A 22,449-nucleotide genomic window follows, 5' to 3' on the forward strand; every position below is an offset into this window, starting at 1 on the left:
GAATTAATTGCTTCCTGATTCCTGATAAATCCTCATGTTTGATCTAAATGGTTGAAACTAAATGATCTAAATGATTGATCCAAATAATGGGCCACTGATTTATTTATTTTCTCCTTATTAATCCCTGGAAAAAATATAATACAGATTGTACTTTTAAGTGGCCAATGAACGAACAATATTATTAAAATATCAGAAATATTTGTTGAGGTTTCTGCTACCTAAACTGTATAAAATAAATTAGTGAGTGATTTAGGATAAAAGCATAACGTGTCTGAACAGGTCATGTCTGTGGCAAAGACATTAAAATGCAATATAATTTTATGTTAGACTTACATAAGTCACATTTTCGTCATTGTGTCCTTGCAAAAGACCTTTTATTGGTTATTTAAATGTCAAAGAAATGCATTAAATTCAGTGTGAATAATTCCACAATGTGGGAATTAGAGTTGCTAATATGGGACGGGATATTTGCACTTATAAGTTCACTAAAAAGTTATTGTAACACTTTTATGCTACAAACGCCCATGACAAGCATGTAAAAACCATTAATAACTGAATCCTTAATATTTTATTTCTATTTGAGCTGTTCATAAACAATATAGCCTATTTAAAAATGTGGTTCTCACACGTTTATGAGCTCGGCCACTTGCTGTCAATACAAACCAGAGAGAGGTTAACACATCATTGCATATTATTGTCTTCAGTACATGCTATAACTGAGAAAGAAACAGGACTGCCCCCTACTGGTAATGTACGTCATGTGCCAGAGAACTCCACTATCCCTTTCCCTGTGATGCGCATTCTTAAAGGAGAACTCGGCAACTCTAGCGAACTATAGTCACTTCTTCGCTGATTTTCCCTTTTGTTGTCGCATGTTTTCCCCACGAGCTCCCCCTACAGCTGTGGGGGGGCGTATATGTCACAACACGGTCGTAAAAAACTCACTTGCGTCGGCCTCCTCCCCCTCTCTACCGCTGCTCATGTGCGTTTGTTTTGATCGGAGCAAGCCAACTGTATCGTGTGGAGCTTTGTCTACCGAGGTGGGTAATCTGGTAATACATCATACATGCGTGTGTGTTTATGTTGAATTGCCGTAAAGCGATTCGTGTTTCGCGCTCGTTCTCGTTCTCGTTCTCGCTTCTCACGAGACTTCCAATTTCTGTCTTACCGGGACGGTAGTCCCCAAGTTGCAAGGTTGGTTTTCCGCCTGGGAACGCTGGGGGGAGCGGGGAAAGTCACCAATATCACCAGAACAGGTTGTTTAACCATCCAAATGATTTCTAGACAGTTTTATTAAGTTAAAAAAGTTACCAAGTTCTCCTTTAATGGACACATCTGCACAACTTTTGATTTAAAAAATCTATTAATAAATGTTGAAAAGAACATCAACTAAGAGTAATAAATGTTGTAGAAGAATTTTTCATGGTTAGTTGATGTTAAGTAATGTAGTTAACTAATGTGTACCTTATTGTAGTGTAAGCAAATAATCGATCTCTGTGAGTCCATGTAATGCAAGTGGAGTCAAAAACCACACAAAGGGAACACGACAGTAATCCATAAACCCCAGCTGATGAATTAATGCTTCTGAAGTGAAACAATAGGTGTAAGAAATACAAATATTTAAAACTTTTTACACTATAAACCTTTGCTTCCGGCCAACATAAACGCATTCATGAGTTCATGTTTGACTTAAACGTCAGCATGTTTTGAAGCGTGATATAAGCGAATTGTGAAACTCACACGAATGCCGCTCATCTGTGCTTCCGCATCACTTCTCATGTGAGCTTCAGAACGCACTTGTGTCGCTTCACGATGATATCATTAACCCGTGCACAACCTCTGACTGGAAGTGAGTGTTTATAAACTTAAAAAGTGTAAAATATTAGTTTTTTCACTTCATAACACATTGATTCATCATTTTGTGTCGTGTGAATTACAGTTGTTCACTTTATGTGGGTTTTTACAAGATCCGTTTTCTGCCCAGCAGGGGTGTAGAGCTCAAGCTCATCCAGCCCGATCTCTTGAAAGTGCGTATCTATAGCACAAATTTTATTTCTCCTACCATTTATACATCTAAAATAGTTTTTGCGTGCCTATGATACGCACTTTATGGTGTGATACGCAAGCACTCCACACCCCTAATCCTACCCAAGGGGTTTACAGTGTGTATCATTTGCACACAAAAACGATTTTCATTATTATCACATACCTTCTCCAAACTGTATGTTTTTCCTGCCATGGTTAATAGATTGGTTAACAAATGCTTTGCTGTATTAAAGAAACTAACCTCATATTGTCACAACTGCGAGTGCGCTTGTACGCCAGCAGAGGACACTCTTACCACTCACTCTACACACATCATGGACTCAGTTTCCCACAATGCTTTGTCTGTCATCTGTGTAATCATGTGCAGCTGTTTCCGATCACCTCATGATCCCTTATTCACACTAACACATTCATTATTTTATAATGTTATATGTCAATTACATTGTTCACCCATAAGTCTCTCTGCCTATTTACCCAGTTCAGTTGTTTGTCTCATTGCAAAGTCTTGTCTAGAGTTCCACGGCATTACTGAGCGTTTTTCTTGTGTTCTGCTATTCCTGGTTTTTATATCTGCCTGTGCAGCCCGTTCTCATCTCAAGGTGTCATATACTGACGCTTTTGACATTTCGTCTACTTCTAAACGCACATGGCACCCTTTAGCGTCAATATGAGACGCAAATAGATATGGGCCAGAAGGCGCCTCCTAGCGGTCTAACCCTAACCCTACCCCAGACCTTAACCTACCCATAACCGAACAAAGCTATCTGCGTCTCATATTGACGCTAAAGGGTGCCATGTGCATTGGATGTAGACGAAATGTCAAAAGCGTCAGTATATGACGCCCTAGGATGAGAATGCGTTGGCCTGTGTCCTGGGGTGTATTTCAGAAAGCAAGCTTATCTTACCGTCAAACATATCCTGAACTCTTGGTTGATTAAACCAAACCTTGCTTACTTGAGGTGTGCTAGTTACAAAAACGAGTCCGAGAGTAAGATCATCCGACTCAGAGTGTGTTCATGGTTAACACACCAGACCTTCTCAACAGTGCGATGAATCCACGAGTCACCATGGAAACAGACACTGAGAAAAAGCGCCATACTACTACTTTCTCCTTTTGTTAAAATCTTTAACAAAACTTTAATGTGAAAAAGAGCTATATTGTTTGTTTAATGCTAATTATGTAACGAAAAGAAAGATTGATTAAACTAAATACAGCCTGTGCTTACAAAGATAATATGGCTCTATAAGTTTATTTTTTGTTTAGTCATTTTGCTTCCACGTTGCTTGAAAGGAAATGCATTATAGCATAGAAATGTCCTGTTGCAAAAAAAACCCCAAAAAACTCATCAATAGGGCACGAACACCTCTGAAGTAAACTAACCCTGGAACAGAACCTGCTCCGGAGCTGCCATGGCTACTTACATACCCTGAAAGTTACCTCTGTTTGTGGAACCGAAAGTTGAGGTTATCCGCTTACTCACCCTTAAACATACCCGGGTCTGTCACACAACCTGCTTTCTGGAATAAACCCCTGGTTTCCTCATTCTTGTCTTACCATCTGGATTTGTTTGTTTGTTTGGACTGATTTTCTGAGCTCTGACCTTCTGCCTGTTTTAATGGACTGTGACTTTGGATTGCGCTCTCAATAAACTGCGTTTGGTTCGTCAATCGTTGTGCTCAGTGCTGTCCGCATCCAAATCACAACAAACACACTGCCATTCAAAGGTTTTGCATCGGTGAGATTTTTATTGTTTTTAAAAGTCTCTTCTGCTCACCAAGGCTGCATTTTTGTTTGATTAAAAAAAAAACAAAAAAAACAGTGATATTGTTAAATATTATGACAATTTAAAATAACTTTTTTTATTTTAATATATTTTAAAAAGTAATTTATTCCTGTGATCAAAGCTGAATTTTCAGCATCATTACTCCAGTCTTCAGTGTCACATAATCCTTCAGAAATCATTCTAATATGATGATTTGATGCTCAAAAAACATTCATTATTATGATCATTATTTTTCAGGATTATTTGATGAATAGAAAGTTAAAAAGAACAACATTTATTTAAAATATAATCTTTTGTAACATTATAATCCAATACAAATAAAAGTATTGATGTATTTTATTTCTTTCCCCCAAAAAATAAAATAAGAATTCTTACTGACCCCAAACTTTTAAAAACGGTAGTGTTTAATGTTACAAAAGCTTTCTATTTCAGATAAATGCTTTTCTTTTGAACTTTCTATTCATCAAAGAATCCTGAAATAAAAAATGTAAATGACTGTTTTCAACATTAATAATAATTATAAATGTTTCTTGAGCATCCAATCATCATATTAGAATGATTTCTGAAGACTTTGATCTCAAAAATTCAGCTTTGATCACAGGAATAAATTACACTTTACTATATATTCACATAGAAAACAGCTGTTTTACTTTGGAATAATATTTCACAATATATATATTTTTTTTATCTAATACAGAGGTATTCAATCCTGCTCCTGGAGGGCCACTGTCCTGTAGAGTTTAGTTCCAACCTGCTTCAGCACACCTGCCTTTGAATACTCAAGCGATTCTGAAGTGCTTGATGAGCTGATTCAGGTGTGTTTGATTAGGGTTGGAACTAAACTTTGCAGGACAGTGGCCCTCCAGGAGCAGGATTGAAGACCTCTGATCTAATAAATGCAGCCTTGGTGAGCAGAAAAGACTTAAAAAAAAAAAAAAAAAAACACTTGAAAATATTACTGATCCAAAACTTTTGACTGTTATTTATATGCATGTATCGCTAATAAACTAAAAGCATAGACAAACAATCAGTAAAATGCAACCAGTGCAAAAATAAGTCAATTTACTTCATGAATTAAACATACACTGACTCTTTTTAAAGCTAAAAAAAACTTTAGTCAAGAGCAGTGAGAGATTTTCTCTCTGTTGTTTGATTAACATTAATGACAGAATAATAAATTGAATTTATATAGCGCTTTTCTCTAACTCAAAGTCGCTTTACAGGGCAGATAAATAAAACAACAACAAGAAAGGAGAAAAAAAAAATTCGGGGGGGCTATGGATAGGCAGAGGTGAAGAGATGGGTCTTGAGGCGGGACTGAAAGATGGTAAGAGACTCAGAGGTGCGGATCTCAAGGGGAACGGAGTTCCAGAGCCTTGGAGCTGCCCTCGAGAAAGCTCTGTCCCCAAAACTGCAGAGTTTGGACTTGGGGATGGATAGGAGACCGGCTGAGTTGGATCTGAGGGACCGTGAGGGTTGGTAGGGGGAGAGGAGGTCAGTGAGGTATGATGGGGCCAGGTGGTGGATGGCTTTGTAGGTAAGAACCAGAATTTTGTATTTGATCCGGTGGGAAATGGGAAGGCAGTGCAGTTGTTTTAAAACTGGAGTGATGTGGTGCCAGGATTTAGAGTGGGTGATGAGTCGGGCGGCTGCGTTTTGGACCAGTTGTAGTCTTTTTATGTAAGTTGAACTTATACCAAGGAGTAGTGAGTTGCAGTAGTCCAGTCGTGAGGAGATAAAGGCGTGAATGAGTCTTTCAGCAGCAGGGGGTGTGAGTGAGGGTCTGATTTTAGCAACATTGCGGAGGTGAAAGAAGGATGTTTTAATGACAGACGACAGCAGGTTTATTTTACTGCCGTCACTTTAAGACAGAATGCATGGATCTAATTCTGATACACGTTTGATTTTCTCATGTTCGCTTAAGACGTAACCGACGGTGTTTGTGAACCATTCAAACGCCACAAAACAGGATGCACTGACAGACGGCACAAGAAGCCATTGTGTGAGTGACGATTTGAGTTCTAATGTGCTTTTAAATCATCAAGCACGTCCTGTTCCTTATTGTTCATTTATCCATGCTTCTGAATCTCTCTAAACTTTCAATAACTTTAAGCAATTCGCCTGAAAGCAGAGCATCATCATTTACTGAAATTAAGCGGTAAAGCTCTGAGGTCTCTGACCAGCCTTTAAGAATAAAACAAATACTCGACAAAACACATGCATTAATCTGTTAATGCCGACTTGAATATCATATAACTATACATTTTGTGTAGTAACAATGTACAAACAAAACAAGATGACCGTCGATCAGCAAATTCTCAAATCAAGCCTTGATGATGTGAGCGGTCAAGGAGGGAAAAATTGTCATTTGGTTTGAAGCCATACGTTTAAATTACACCAACAAAACTTCATTTTACTTCCAGTCAAGTAAACTATTATACGTTAGACAAATGACAAGACAAGTTCTTTAATGTTGAGGGATATACACTTTTTTCAGTGATCTTTCTCTCTCTGACCTATTGAAATAATTGTTTTAAAAAAAGAGAACCGTGATTAACAGTTTGCATATTTCGAAAGATATTGCCGTATTCTCCTGTGTTGGCATAGGTTTATAAATTATTGACCTTACAAATCTGATGAAATGGCACACATTGTGTTCCCAGATGACAGTTATAAGCAACCTAAACTCACAGCACATGCAGAGATGGAGTTTGAGTCGCTCCACTCATGTAAATGATAACAGTTCATGTGGAGCAGCATTTACTGTGAATGGAGCCGCTCTGAGATGAGAAATATAGCAGCTCTGAGAAATATTAAACCTCCAGGGTGTATACTGTATTTAATTGAATCTCAGCCTGTCAGGTTCAATAAAGCAGGATTCAGTTGCGAGTGAATAAACAGTATATTTATTAGAAAAAGCCCTACAAGAGTAGTAGCAGTGGGTCGGATGAAACAAGGTGCACGGAAGTCCCTCCTTGGCAGCGCAGGGACGCAAATGGGCAACCAGCCTTCCAGGGAACACGAGGAACCAGACGATCAGGAAGACAAACACTGGATCCACTATTCTTTACCGTGATGTTGTTCAGCTCTCCGTAATCAATATAAGGTCGCAGAGAACCATCCTTCTTACCCACAAAAAAGAACCCCGCCCCCGCTGGAGAAGAAGGGCGGATGAACCCGGTTGCTAGAGAATCAGAAATGTATTTTTCCATGGTCTCCCTTTCTGGAGCAGAAAGTGAGTATAACTTGCCCTTAGGCAGAGACGTACCTGGCAGTAACTTTATAGCACAGTCATAGGGACGATGCGGAGGTAGAGAAGCAGCCCGGGACTGAACACTTCCTTCAGGTCGAGGTACTCCTGGGGCACGTTTGACAAATTCACCGGCTCATCCTGCAACACAGAACTAGACACAGACGAACAGGCAGACACAAAACAAGAGGCATAGCACTAATTACTCCACTCAGAGATGGAGCTGTGACTCCAGTCAACCCTGGGGTTGTGTCGCACCAACCAGGGATGACCAAGGACTACGGGAACCAGCGGAGAGTCCGTGATCATAAAGGTTATCCTATCCGTGTGGTTCCCTGACGTGATGAGAGTGATGATGTTGGTGGTGGATGAGATGTCTGGAAGTTTCTGTCCATTAAGTGCACTGACGGAAATCTTGTGAGTGAGGGGAATGATGGGAAGCTGAAGGTTAAGTACCAAAGTTCTATCCAGAAAATTACCTTCAGATCCCGAGTCCAATAAGGCCTGGCATTGTTGAAACTTGGTTGCCCATTGCAGTCTTACCGGGAGGAGAGTTGATGAGGATTTCTCCACGGAGAGTCCACCCGACAGTAACCCCAGCCCTACTACCGGGCTTGATCTTTTACTGGACAGTCTCTTAAAAAGTGCCCGACCTCCCTGCAATACATGCAGAGGCCCCTCATCCTCGCCGTTCTCTCTCCTCCCGGGAAAGCCGAGCTCTACCCACCTGCATGGGTTCATGATCTAAAGCTGGGCTGACCATATTCTAACCGCTGGCTCTGGAATACTCCGGGTTCTCGGAAACCATCGCCTGGTGAGTTCGCCTCTCCAGTCGCTGTAACCGTGCGTCCACTCGTAATGCCAGATCGATAAGTCCATTTAGATCCTTAGGAAGTTCCAGCGTAAAGATCTCCTTCTGAATACGGTCAGCCAACCCATGCAGGAACATGTCCCACTGCGCCTCCTCATTCCATTTGCATTCTGCCGCCAATGTCTGGAACTTGATGGAATAGTCCGAGACGGGTCTGTCTTTCTGGCGAAGATCAGCGAGTAAGCGAGCCGCCTCGCGCCCCACTACCGCTCGATCAAAGACCCGCCTCATCTCCTCGGAGAGTGCTTGGAACGAGGAACAGCAGGGATCTTGGTTCTCCCACACCGCCGTCCCCCACTGAGCCGCACGTCCAGATAACAACGTGATCACCAGGGCCACTTTCGTTCATTCCGTGGAGTACGTCAACGGCTGAAGAGAAAAGAATAGCGAACATTTGGTTAAAAATGCTCTACACAAATTAGGCTCACTAGCATAAGTCTCTGGAGTAGGTAGACGTGGCTCATGCTGATTATTGACACTAGGAGGATTGTGGGGAACGGACGTGGGGGTGGCGCAGTGGGAGCCCTCAGTTGTAGTTGATTGGTGAGCTTGGACACCTGCGCTACCAAGGCTTGCACCGCTCGACCCGTCACTGCCATTTGTTCCTCTTGATGTTCCATACGAGCTCTGTTGCTTTCCAGGATCTCCCGAATCTCCGCAGCACTCGCTGAATCCATCGATGGTCAGATCGTTATGTCAGGTTCAATAAAGCAGGATTCAGTTGCGAGTGAATAAACAGTATATTTATTAGAAAAAGTCCAACAAGAGTAGTAGCAGTGGGTAGGATGAAACAAGATGCACGGAAGTCCCTCCTTGGCAGCGCAGGGACGCAAATGGGCAACCAGCCTTCCAGGGAACACGAGGAACCAGACGATCAGGAAGACAAACACTGGATCCAGGCAGTAGCGTAGCCAGGAATCACAATGTGGGTGGGCCCAGAGAAAATCAGGTGGGCACAGCCTAAAATGCATCTGTTATCAAAATAGGCCAACACAACTACACCTGCTTGAATACACCACAGTTTAATCAGAGCACAAGCATGTAAGTCATCATAAGCAGTGTTAATAAAGAACAGAACGATAAGAACAGCATTTTCACTGCGCGCGGCCAGGCCACACCACACACACACGCGCATCTGACAGATGCGAAACAACATCATCAAATCAGCAGCAGGACAGTAGTGGACAGTGTGTAAAAACCAAAAACAATGCTTGGTCATAGTCTGGCTCAGCGGCCACATAAACCACGTTATATAAACAACATTGACTAGGCAACTACATAAACGTAGATTGGCTTACTTTTGATGACTAGCTTATAACAGGAGACGACGGGGCTGGGGGTCGCACACAGTTTTAAATTCGAACACATTATTCTCTGAGTGTACACACACCGGCGGTGTCTGTCCGCTGCGCCCAGCAACGGCTCAGGACCTTGTTCAAAATCTTGCCGCGTCACAGAGCGCTATTTACATAGTTTTATATTAAATTTACATTTATTTGTCTCAAATCGTAGTTAATGAATCTGACTTCACCCTGGGCTGCAATATACGTTTAGTTTTATATTCATGTACAGAAATCAGCTGCTTGAATTAAATTTGCTGACATTATCGGATTTTCAGGTGAGAGTTGTCCTAGACGCGGCGCTGCGCGTCCAGTGTGCGACCCCCTTAAGAGTTGAACACTGCAATGATTTCGTTATAGTCCAACGATTCATTCAATTCTCCTGAACATCTGCATTATCTTCCTCCTGTGGTGGCTGGTGGCCGTGGTCTTTTTGACACAAACTTGTTGCTCTGTTTCATTTTAGTTTAACATAACGTTCCTTAGCTAAACTTCAGTGTCCCTCTGTGAAATGTGCTCGTCGTTGTGAAGGGGGGATGGGCTGTTCGCAATCATCCGAGTCTGTGCGCTACGCGGGCATTTCGTCATCACCATGACAACCAAACAAGAATCAAGAAACATTAAGATTTATTTTTATAGGTCAAAATTGTTATAATCGCAACATAATTTCCTAGGCTACCTTGTGAGGCCACTGAGTGACTAGATGGGCCTGACTGACAGGTGGGTGGGCCCAGGCCCACCCGTAGCTACGCGAGTGGATCCAGGTACAAGACGAAGGAACACTGAGACGACCAGGACATGAACACTGGAAACTCCAAAATGATCTGACAAACACAAGGTCATCCACCTTGACATTAAATAGACAACCAAATCAGCAGCAGCTGGCGCTGATCATCAGATCAGCAGTAATCAGTGGCCACGCCTCCAACACACACACACACACACACACACACACACACACACACACACACACACACACACACACACACACACACGGAGAGAGATAGTGAGAGACAGTGAATTCATGAACCGTGACACAGCCTTTGTGAATTCACAGTAGCACTATGGTATTGTTTGGTTTTTAAATGTTTTTAATATATCGTGCAGCCTTAGAAAACGGTCTAATAATGCGGTTCATGGACTGTCGTCTGTGGAATGAATCACTTCTGAATTTTGCCGGTTACTCGACATAAATTATCAAAGATTTTTTTAAATTGAGTACTTGTTGATTTTAATTGAGGAATCGTGACAGTCCTAATTACATTCATTAAAACAATTGGGAGTTGACATAATTACCATTCGTTAATTTTAATATCACATCTGTGTAAATGAAGTGTAAGAAATAATATTTTTATGTGTTCAAGTGTTCAATCTCTCTTTCTTGAGTTGAGGTGATTGAGTGATTGATCTGTAAATGATTGAACACATTAGCTGCTCCTCAGTAACCTGATACGATCAACATCTAACACTCTTTATTTTAAACACAATCTCAGCACAGACTTTAGTACATGAAGAACAAGATGAATTCATCCTTAATGACCATCACATCCATAATTTTACATTATATAATCATTTATATTATATTATCATTATATTATCATTTATATACGTTTCTATATAAGCTCTCACACAAACACACAAATAACATGGTGAATCTCACTTACATCAAACATGGTGATTGTGCTTCTTTTATTTTAAATGATGAAGTCTGTTGATTCGATCTGTGTGTCTGATCTGAGAGAGTGAAGAGTGTGTCATTGTTCTCTACAGGTTGTTTGGTTGTGGTGTCACAGATGAAGGTTGTGCTGCTCTGGCTTCAGCTCTGAGATCAAACCCCTCACACCTGAGAATACTGCATCTGTCTCAGAATAAACTAGGAGACTCAGGAGTGAAGCTGTTGTCTGCTGGACTGGCTAATCCTCACTGTAAACTGGAGAGACTGTGGTAAGATCATCTCTACCATAAAGACTCAAGAGTGAATAAGGATTCATATATACAGTAGATAGTTCATACTATATATCCTTTGGCGTAAGCCCCATCTGGAAGTGAGGAATATAAAAATAAAAAAATCAAATTCCCTCAGTATTGAATGATCTAATTCACTACTTTCTACAATACTACAATAACAATGACAAATTAATTGTATTAGGTTGTGTTGTATGCACTAAAACAGTCCAGTATATAGTCAAACTCCTTTTTATGTTGAAATAGAGATTTCTGTTTCACCCCACTCCGCCACTGTTCGCACTATGTGCCAATATGTAGTTCATGCAGAGATATCTGTATAGGCCTATATATTATTTATATGACAGACCTATAGGTTTGGATGTTTTGTTAATGGTATTTATTAAGAAGATTGACTGAATGTAGGTAATAGTTCTGGTGGATGAAGGACACCTCAAGAGGTAAAGCCCAGCGGCCCCTTATAGTCTCAATGCGGCCCTGATTATCCCACAAAAGAAAGTAAAACCAACAGTTAAATAAACAGGATGAACTACAAACCAGACAACAGATGCAGGATACAGTGAAAAGGGTTTTTAACCTGTTAACCGTTGCCAGTGCGCGGGCGCACTGAAGCGTTTTTTTTTTATATGTAGTTCAAAGTTACTATCAGATTTAATGTTATACCTTGACAAACTATACATCATTAAAAAGATATAAGACTCAAGTTTCAGTATTTGACCACTATTGTATTCTGAGAAACTTGTATTCTGAGAAAACTAGCGACAGTTATTTCTTAATTTGTGTCAGGAGTTATGAAATGAAAAAATGAGTCGATACCTTTAATATGAATTATGCGCGTCAGCCGCTTTCATTCATAAAAAAACTCTGTGCTGTCGTCATGACAGCGCTTGACAAAACAACGTCCCTCAGGGCTTTTAGCTCAAAAATGTGCAGATTTGGAGAAATATTGATATATTCTCATAGGTTTACATCAGATTTCTATAGACAGGAATAATATTTATTGAATTTATACCCAAATGCGTCGATGTAATCATTATGAGCGCTTTGATACTCTGATACTGTGTTTTCAATTCATACCAATAGCCTGAGGGCGCCCTATGCACAATAATAGTCCATACAGATGTGGCCTTTAAAAATGCGCGTCTCTGAGAGAAGAATGCCACGAGCACTTCCGAAATTCTGCCGGATTCTGCAGAAGGGGGATTAGGTGTTGGACGCAGGAAATACTAAAACCTGTAGATGGCAGTCGTGTTTCATGTGGCCATACTTACGACAATACTGTATGTGTGCTCGACATCATGCTGAGCATACTGTATGATATTGAAGTAACATGACAGGGATTCTCGGTGCTTTGGCAGTACTTTGATGTCATACACATGCACGCTTTTTGGCAAGGTTTGGTTGGCAAAGTTTTCTTTTGCCAGTTACATAAAAAGTCACATATTCTTCATAAAAATCCGACTCATAAAAATCCGACTCAAACGCGCATCATTTTTTTTTCTATGTACTTACAGTAGAAGAGACGTGATGTATGATAACTGAGTCTTAACACAATAATTCGCGAAGACCTTTGAAGAGACCGAGAGCATTTGCGCAATATCACTAACTAGTTTATCTAATTTTACATTTAGTTCCTTTTTGCGTCAGAACGTTTTAAATAGCTTTAACATGGTTGTAATGTGCTTTTCTGCATTAGTACTTTTTATATTATCATGTTTCCCTTTATCGATTTCGGTGGGGACGACTCATCATGGGTCATTGTGTACCCACCACTTTTAACTTCTGTCCATAATAATTTGACTTTTGGTTCGATTTTTTTTAAACCGTTTTCAGTGGTTGAGGAACAATATGAGAGAGAAATTTGGTAATCATTGTCTGATCCAACAAAAAAACATTATAATATTCATTTTATTTTATTTTTCATGTTCGCATTTATGAGGGAAAAAACAACGTGTCAGTTCCCGGGTTACGGACGAGCGCTCTGAAAGCGCCACTAAAAGACTGCTTTAAAACTTTCACAGAGACCTTAAACAGAACAGCTGCCTTTCTTTAAATTGAATTTCGTTTTGTATTAATTATATCTTAATTTTAATCAATGTTTCATGAACCAATTGCCTTGATTTATACGAAGTATATAGCAGACAATCACGACATTGGAGGCGCCGGCAAGTGAACTGGAGTTCGTCTCATAAATGAACCGAAACTCAGCGTATAATTCACATTCACAGCGTATTTAGACACATTTAGATGCATTCATAATCATTACTTTTACCGGTTCTTTGTGGCAAGCTTTATGCGTGCGGTCGTGCGCTTGAGTGCGGCTATATTACGTAAACGCTCATTATCCTGTAGGCTAAAGTAGTAATTAAATGAATATAAAGGGGAGATTTGTCCACGAATGACTTAAATGAACAACTAAAACGTTTAGTTGGAAGCAGCGAGCCCTTACTCCACATATTTTCGAACCAGGCAACAGGACATCTGGGTTGAGCGAGCGACCCTGCGGAATATTCAGAAATGCGCTCTCCACTCACGAGCTCTGATCGGAACAAACCCGAACCACACTGTCTGCTGAACTTGCGCAGAAACATCAAAATATAATATTTTCTAAGGAAGAATTTTAAAACTTCATTGGTGGTAGTTGAGAAGAATTCCTAAAAAAAAAAATTTTTTTTACAGTGTATAAATAAAACGACATGAAGGAAGTTAGTTCCAAAATGTAATTAATTGCAGTCTTTGTTTTAGCTGCTTGTTTTAGCTGCTACCAATTGACACAGAGTCAAGAAATTACAAACCACCCACCCCCCAGGTCTGCCGATTCTTTGCCAACCCCCAATGCTAATCGATCTCCTCTCAGGGAATCAAAAGAAAACCGGTTTTTCCAGTTTTCACCAGCGTGTGGGCGGGGTTTTAATCCCTTGCAGTTCCTTTGTTTAAATGCTATTTAAGCTAATCTACTATACATACGATTTAAGTTATTTTAAATTAATGTTTATAACTTATAAAAATAAGTTGATATCGTGTAACTTAATTTGACATATGTTGATATAACCAACTGACATTGTAGGCTAGTAGATTAGATTGCATGCAGGAAAAGGGTTATGCTTTGTATTAAGTAATGAGCGTTTAGGCTACTATAGCCGCACTCAAGCGCACGACCGCACGCATAAAGCTTGCCACAAAGAACCAGTAAAAGTAATGAATGCGTCTAAATGTGTCTAAATACGCTATGAATGTGAATGTGCATTATACGCTGAGTTTCGGTTCATTTATGAGACGAACTCCAGTTCAATTGCCGGCGCCTCCAATGTCGTGATTGTCTGCTATATACTTCTTATAAATCCAGGCAATTGGTTCATGAAACATTGATTAAAATTAAGATATAATTAATACAAAACGAAATTCAATTTAAAGAAAGGCAGCTGTTCTGTTTGAGGTCTCTGTGATAGTTTTAAAGCAGTCTTTTCAGAGCGCTCGTCCGTAACCCGAGAACTGACACGTTGTTTTTTCCCTCATAAATGCGAACACGAAAAATAAAATAAAATGAATATTATAATGGGTCAGACAATGATTACCAAATTTCTGTCTCATATTGCTCCTCATAACCACTGAAAACGGTCAAAAAATCGAAACAAAAGTCAAATTATTATGGACTATTATTATGGACTTTTTGACGAAATCTAGTGGGTACACCGCACCGTCCCCACCGAAATCGACGCTTATGATAGTACAATATCTTTGCTTCTGACAAGTTTCTGTAACAAATCCGTAAATCAATCACAAAACGTGTTGATGTGTTGGCGAATACAATTTTAAATGGTCAATTTAAAAAAAGCAGAAACGTGTATAAAACCCGCTTCAATAGTTAACAATATCTGAACTGTGCTCTTTTGCAATACTTCTAATTTTCTCATGCACTTTGTCTTGTATTTCTGCAATAGATTAATTGATCTGGCCATAATTGTGACCAGACTAACGTAATTTCTCTGTCATTTCTCTGTCTTTTTATCTCTTTTAAATATCGCTACTTTTAGAAAAAAATGACATAATTATGAATCAAATTATTATGAACAAACAATGAAACTGTGTCAAAATTCGACAACAAAGAATTATCAAAAGGCGATATAACGCACATTTCAGGTTAAATTAATTATATAAGAAACAGGGAACATTTTGTAAAAACAAAACTGAACAAAATGCGTAATTAAAATAATTGTAGACCTATTATGTTTTACCAAATATTTAATACCACTTCCCCATAATGATGTAATTAATTTTTAAAACATCTGTCAAACTGTCAATCAGATACCTCTTATCTAGCCATTTTTATTTTATTTTAGAAGTCATGACTGTTGATCACCCTTTATATGGATTTTGTGAATATGAATATTTAAAAGATTTACAAACTGTCTGCAAGACCTCAAGCCAACCCCGGACATTCTGCGACTAACGTGGAAAAATAGACAGTTCAATTAAAATATTTATTAATAATGTAATTGTAATGGCAATCAGATGCGCCCAAAATAAATGCAACGCGTTGTGCTGCAACATTATCTCACAAGAACAATCACACAATAAATATCTGCAGGAATTAAGAATCTGGGTAAGTCGCATTATTTAAGCCTTTCATTATGTTAGGATGATTTTGTGTATAAAATTAAAAAAAATACTGCTGGGTTTTTACAGGCAGAGTCACGTGTATTATGCTCACACTAAATTCTCTGTTGCACTTAAATGCGCATTGCACGCACAATCATCTTAATAGTTGTACAAAATAAAGTTATGCGCTGGCAAGAACGTCACTTTGCTGTTTTAATAAAAGCAATGTTAAATATTCTGCATGCACTCATCTCCTGGAAACCACAGCAATGACAAAGCATATATAAAAATTCGTAAACGTTGTCCAATACCCCTTCTCGTCTTAAGAACACTTTGATGAACCTTTTGGATTTACAAATATTTTCAAATGTCTGTATAATACAGTACTGTAAATATTTGTGTCTATTATTATTTATAATTTATATTTTATTGTGGATGTTTTCTCACAATCATGACATAATGTGAAGTAAAATGAAAAATCTAATGTAAAGTTGTTTTTTATGCGCCACCTGGTGGATATTCTGTGAAGCGAAACACATTGAGGGAATTTGTAAGTAGCGCCCCCCGAAAGCACTTGCAGAATTCTGCGAGACTGTGCGAGACGAATTGCCGAATGCCGCGGGAGAAAACGCGCGTTTTTAAAGGCCACATCTGTATATGGAACATGAAGAAGAGCCATGATCATGTGACATTCCAGGACGTCACTGATACATACAAAGCTACAGAGATCGCGCTGTAACATGCAGATAAAGATGTTTTGAAGACAATAAACATGATTGCAATGATATTTGAGTTACCTGTGTTTTTCAAGCCATGCCAGGTATTTTCGTAATAATAGATTATATTTATAATGTAATGCTAATCTATATAGACTATCATTGTGCAGAATACTATACCATAGTATATTTTCTGTCAGATTTTTTAATCTGAAGCCAAATTAAATCACAGAAGATTATTTAAAATACTCGACTTGCGTTATAAAGTACGTTTGGAGCACAAACATGGTTTTAATCTCATAAATTGTCGTGTATTGATGGTGTGCTAAGCTAACATGCTAGCTAGCCCTAGGTGCACCTGCCAGTAGCAGTTATACTTTTATGATTTTTTGAATGCTTACTGAAATGTTTCTTTATTCAAGAAATGCATTTGATACAGTTTAAAATGTGAGGTGAACTTTGAGAAAAGAAATTAGGGACTGAAAACCTATGAATAGCCTGTGAATAGCCAGTCGTTAGTAACTATAATGCAGACAAAAGAAATGCATATTTAGAGCCATAACCAGGCTGGAGAGGTGTGAATGTGTGCAGGGGGAGACTGAGACTGAATGGGGCTCGTTTGCACCACAAAACAATAGAGACAATATACTGGATAGATGGTTAGAAGATGACAATAAACATCAGTTGCATTTTAGAGTCAAATCAAAATAAAGTCATTTGACATGGTCTTGAAAAACATTTAACTAAATACAGAGTTTTGGATTTATTATCTTCAGATTTTAAACATAAAATGTTTAGACATGTGGCTTTAGCTGTAGTGCATTTCTTTCTTTTATTTTCATGAGGATGTTTCATAAAAATTAATTTCTAATAACTTTACAAAATTTTGAAGCTATTTATAAAAAAAAATTTCATTATGACAATAATTAATTCTACATTTACAATAAACTGCCAGGTGTCAGCTTTCAAATGAGATCATACTTGTGCTTTTAGTAGAAAGGGTTCATGAACTGTATCTGTTTCAGTTTGGGTATGTCATTTCTGGGGATTTTTCAAAAGTGGGGTTGCAGCTTAACAGGTTAAAGCACAAATGTTTGTTGTAAATCATCTTGTCTTGCAATGCTTGTGTAAACAGAACCTTGTAAAAGCGTGAGCATTTCTTCAAAATGTGTGTGTGCAGCTGAAAAGAGGGAAGTGGTGTGTGTTTCACCTGAACCAGGACTGTCACCATATCAGATTTATCACTACATGATTATCATGGCCAAAATAACACACAATAACAATATATCACCATATCTATGGAAATCTTGAAAAAATAATAATAATAATGCTATCAGTCAAATTCATCTTTACTTTGTTTATTTTGTGTTATTTTTGAAAAAGAAGAATCACTCCATCACATACAAAAGGAACAATTACACTTAATGCGACCCGTTTGAAATAATGGTAACACTTTATCACAAGTATACAGTAACACAGCGCTTATAAACCATTTGCAAACTATTAGTTTATAGTTAATGAATAGTATTTAATAGTATATAAGCTGTAGTTAATATATTAAGAGACTATATACAAGTAGTAGAGTTCTTCATTCATTATCACTGTAATTAACAAACTATTATTGTTTAATTAGCTCTTATGTAAAGAGTTAGATAATGCTTTGTTAATAACTTATTACCCATAAATATTTCTCACTTTAGATTAGGACACGGAAAATCAGAAAATGTCATAAAGTGCTTTAATACAGCCTTTATTGAACATTAATTACATTAATATTAAGAGTTCCTTAAAATGTTTACAAATACTTTAAGCTCTCTCTCACACATACACACACAGACACAGACACACACACACAGACACACACACACTCTCACTCTCTCTCTCTCTCTCTCTCTCTCTCTCTCTCTCTCTCACACTCACTCACTCACTCACTCACTCACTCACACACACTCACACACACTCTCTCTCTCTCTTTCTCTCACTCACTCACTCACTCACTCACACACACTCTCTCTCTCTCTCTCTCTCTCACACTCACACACTCTCTCTCTCACTCACTCACACTCTCTCTCTCTCTCTCTCTCTCTCTCTCTCTCTCTCTCTCTCTCTCTCACACACACACACACACACACACACACACACATTCACTCTCTCTCTCTCTCTCTCTCTCTCACTTCTGGTGCACGCTGGGAGCATTTGGGGTGGTGGTGAGTGGTGTTACGGAGAGGTGCTAAACTTTTCTATTGTCTTTCTTACTTCTTTTTCGAGTAATTTTGATATTTAAATCTAATATTAAATCTAGTAGTAAAGTTTAGTTTGAGGTTAGTTGACGCGTTGTGGAATTAGTATTCACGTGGCGAGTACAGGGATGGCATCTCACCTGGATGTGCGAACGCTGTCGCTTCGTCACGGAATTAGATGCATCACTCAAGTTGGTATAACAGTTGAGGATGTGTTGCTGGATGTAGCTGAGCGAGTGGGACATGAAAACATTATTTCCATGTCTCGAATGAATAAGGCCGTGGTGGTCTTTTTGAAAGATGAACTACTGGTCAATCGGTTGGTAGAGAGCGGCATAGTGGTAAGTGGAGCTTTTGTCATTGTTCAACCGTTACTATCTCCAACTGTAAAGGTAGTAATTTCAAATGTGCCGCCATTTATTCCTGATGAAGATATACAGCGTGAGCTTTTGAGGTATGGAAAATTTGCAAGTGGAATTAAGATGGTACCGCTTGGATGTAAACATGAGTCTTTGAAGCATGTGTTGTCTTTCAGACGGCAGGTGTTTGTTTTTGAATGCCCCAACATTAAACGTGTCTTTTCGTTGCGTTTACGAATGAAAATCGTACATGTTGTATGCGAACACTGGGGAAATGCGCTGTTTTGAATGCGGTGCTGTAGGACATGTAAGATTATCATGCCCGCAAAGAGAAAAAGTGATGAATGAGACAGGTCAAAGTAAAGATACGAATGGTAGTGTAGAGAAAACTGTAGAAGAAAGAGTGGAAAATGAGGATCAAAATGTGCATAATAACAAGGATTTAGGTAGTGTTGGTGCTGAGAGGGAGACTAATACTACTGAAGTGTCTACTGAAGTGGTAGAGAATGTTAATGGTGAGATACAGGTGATTGAGGAGATGGTGATGACGGAAACTGAGAAGAATACAGAGCAACTGGAGAAGGTAGAAGGTGTTGAAGTGATGTTAGTTGATAGAGATCAATCAAGTAATAGAAGGATCGTGAATTCAGAGGGTAAGAATTCAGAAGAGATGGTTGAAAATTAAGGAGAGGAAGAAAGTGATGATGATTTGTCAGTTGCATCAGATGTGTCAAATTTATCTCAGATGGGATGTGACCAGTTTTACGCTTTGGAGGAAATAGATGCTTTTCTTGATGAGACTTTTGGGAAAGTAGCAGAAGTGAAGGATTACTTTACTGATACTAAGAAATTTGAAAGTTCTGTACTATACTGGATGAAACGAGTTGGAGAGGACAAAATAAGTAGGAGGAAGAGGTTTCGATTGAAAAAGTTTGTCACGAAAATAAGAGGGGGGGAAACCCAGAAAAAAAGGAAATTTAAATTATGTATAATTCACTAAGGGTGTTTCTATTTCTTCTTTTCTCTCTGTCTTTCTTTTCCCTCCATTTGAAACTTATTATGGAGTTTGTAAGAGTAGGATCCTTAAACATAAATGGGGGAAGAGATAGGGTTAAAACTGATTTCTGAATGTTGATGATGATGGTTCAGTGAATATTTTAAAAAAGAAAAAAATGGAGTTGAAGTCATTGTTGGAACAAAGAGTTAAAGGTGCGCTAGTTCAAGCTAGAATTTCTCCAATTAAAGAAATGGATGCTCCAACTGCTTTTTTTTTTTTTTTTTTGGACTTGAACGGAAGGAAGCACAAAAGAAATGTATGCTTCATCTTAAAAGAAAAAATGGAACTATTACTTCAGATCCAACAGAAATGAGAACAATGGGCATTGCATTTTATAAAGAACTGTTTGGTAATATGGGCTGTGATGTTGGATCTATGGACCAGTTCTTAAGAGATCTTCCTAAATTAAGGCCTGAGGATAAAAATTCATTGGACGTAATGATTTCTTTTGATGAACTTTCAAAGGTGGTCAAACAGCTCTCTACAGGAAAGTCACCAGGAATTGATGGTTTACCAGCGGAGTTTTATAAAGCCTTTTGGGGTGTCTTAGGAGAAGATTTGTATAATGTATTTTGTGAATGTTTTAAAAGAGGTTGTCTACCAAACAGCTGTCAAAGAGCTGTGTTATCACTCCTGCCAAAAAATGGAGACCTAGGCTTGTTGAAGAATTGGCGACCAGTGTCTTTAATGTGTCTAGATTATAAAATATTGTCTAAATGTTTAGCAAACAGGCTAAAAAATATTTTGCATGTTGTGGTGGAAAGTGAAAAAACTTACTGTATTCCTGGGCAGACAATAATGGACAATTTGTTTCTTATGAGAGATGTGATTGTTTTATCTATTAGAAACAATCTTGATGTGGGTTTTTTATCTATTGACCAAGAGAAAGCTTTTGACCGGGTAGGTCATGAATACCTTTTTACTGTGTTAAAACCTTTGGATTTGGGGAGAATATTATTTCTTGGATATAAATACTTTATGAAGATGCTTCAGTTATGCTTAAGATAGGAGGTGGCCTGAGTTGTTCAATCCCTGTTAAAAGAGGAATCAGGCAGGGATGTCCTCTATCAGGACAACTTTATAGTTTAGCCATAGAACCCTTACTGTGTAAGCTAAGAAATGAGTTACAAGGTTTAAAGGAACACTCCACCATTTTTTGAAATAGGGCTTATTCACCTTCTTTCCTACATTTAGATAGGTGGGCAAATGCATTTTTGTGTCAGTGCATGCATTGTTTTAGTTTGACAGGGTCGGCCCTAGCTTAGCTTAGCATAATGAATGGAATCCTTTGTTGCCAGCTAGCATGTCCTGAGTAAAAGTGATATAAAAAATGTAAAAAACCCACCTAATTACTTCTTGTGGCCTGCGTATTCACAACAAGTACAAATAGCGATGCAGATTAACACTAGGCGATTTCCTAGGCAGATACTGACTTGGGACTATATTAGGGGGAAGCACAGGCGAAGCACTGCTACTTGGGCGCAGAGATATCACGCCCAAGTAGCAGTGCTTCGCCTGTGCTTCCCCCTAATATAGTCCTTAAAATATAAGTCAATATCTGCCAAGGAAATCGCCTAGTGTTAATCTGCATCACTATTTGTACTTGTTGTGAATACGCAGGCCACAAGAAGTAATTAGGTGGGTTTTTTACATTTTTTATATCACTTTTACTCAGGACATGCTAGCTGGCAACAAAGGATTCCATTCATTGTGCTAAGCTAAGCTAGTGCCGACCCTGTCAAACTAAAACAATGCATGCACTGACACAAAAATGCATTTGCCCACCTATCTAAATGTAGGAAAGAAGGTGAATAAGCCCTATTTCAAAAAACGGTGGAGTGTTCCTTTAATGATACCAGGAAATAATTCAGGGCTAAGGTATTCTGTGTCTGCTTATGCGGATGATGTAAATATTTTTATTTCTGGTCAAAATGATATTCAGATACTTTGTAAAAATTTAAACCTTTATGAAAAGTCTTCTTCAACCAATAATGTTTATTTTCTATAGCGCCTTTCAAGAACCCAAGGTCGCTTAACAATGCAATACAAATAGCAAACAAACAGTAAGCAAACAGATACAAAGGCCATCTGCTTATAACAGACAAACAGATGGAAACAAGCATACACCAATTGACATGAATCAAAGAAAAACATATTGGACTATTTATCAAAAATATACAATTACGACAAAGCAGAGGTGTCAAAAGTATTCACATTCAGTA

The 22,449-nt window shown here is 38.6% G+C and overlaps 1 protein-coding gene across 1 annotated transcript in view; it reads left to right on the top strand.

Moving 5' to 3' along the window:
• LOC308693237 (uncharacterized protein) overlaps window positions 1-22,449 on the top strand; it is a gene marked incomplete at its 3' end in the record, with an annotated part of 262,595 nt that overhangs the window by 146,176 nt on the left and 93,970 nt on the right. Inside the window, exon 10 of the mRNA XM_081370029.1 lies at window positions 11,062-11,235. Within this exon, the coding sequence (XP_081226155.1) occupies window positions 11,062-11,235 (174 nt within the window). The remainder of the gene's footprint in view (window positions 1-11,061; window positions 11,236-22,449) is intronic.

Source organism: Scardinius erythrophthalmus, assembly GCF_964197995.2.
Source record: "Scardinius erythrophthalmus genome assembly, chromosome: 7".
Lineage (NCBI taxonomy): Eukaryota > Metazoa > Chordata > Actinopteri > Cypriniformes > Leuciscidae > Scardinius > Scardinius erythrophthalmus.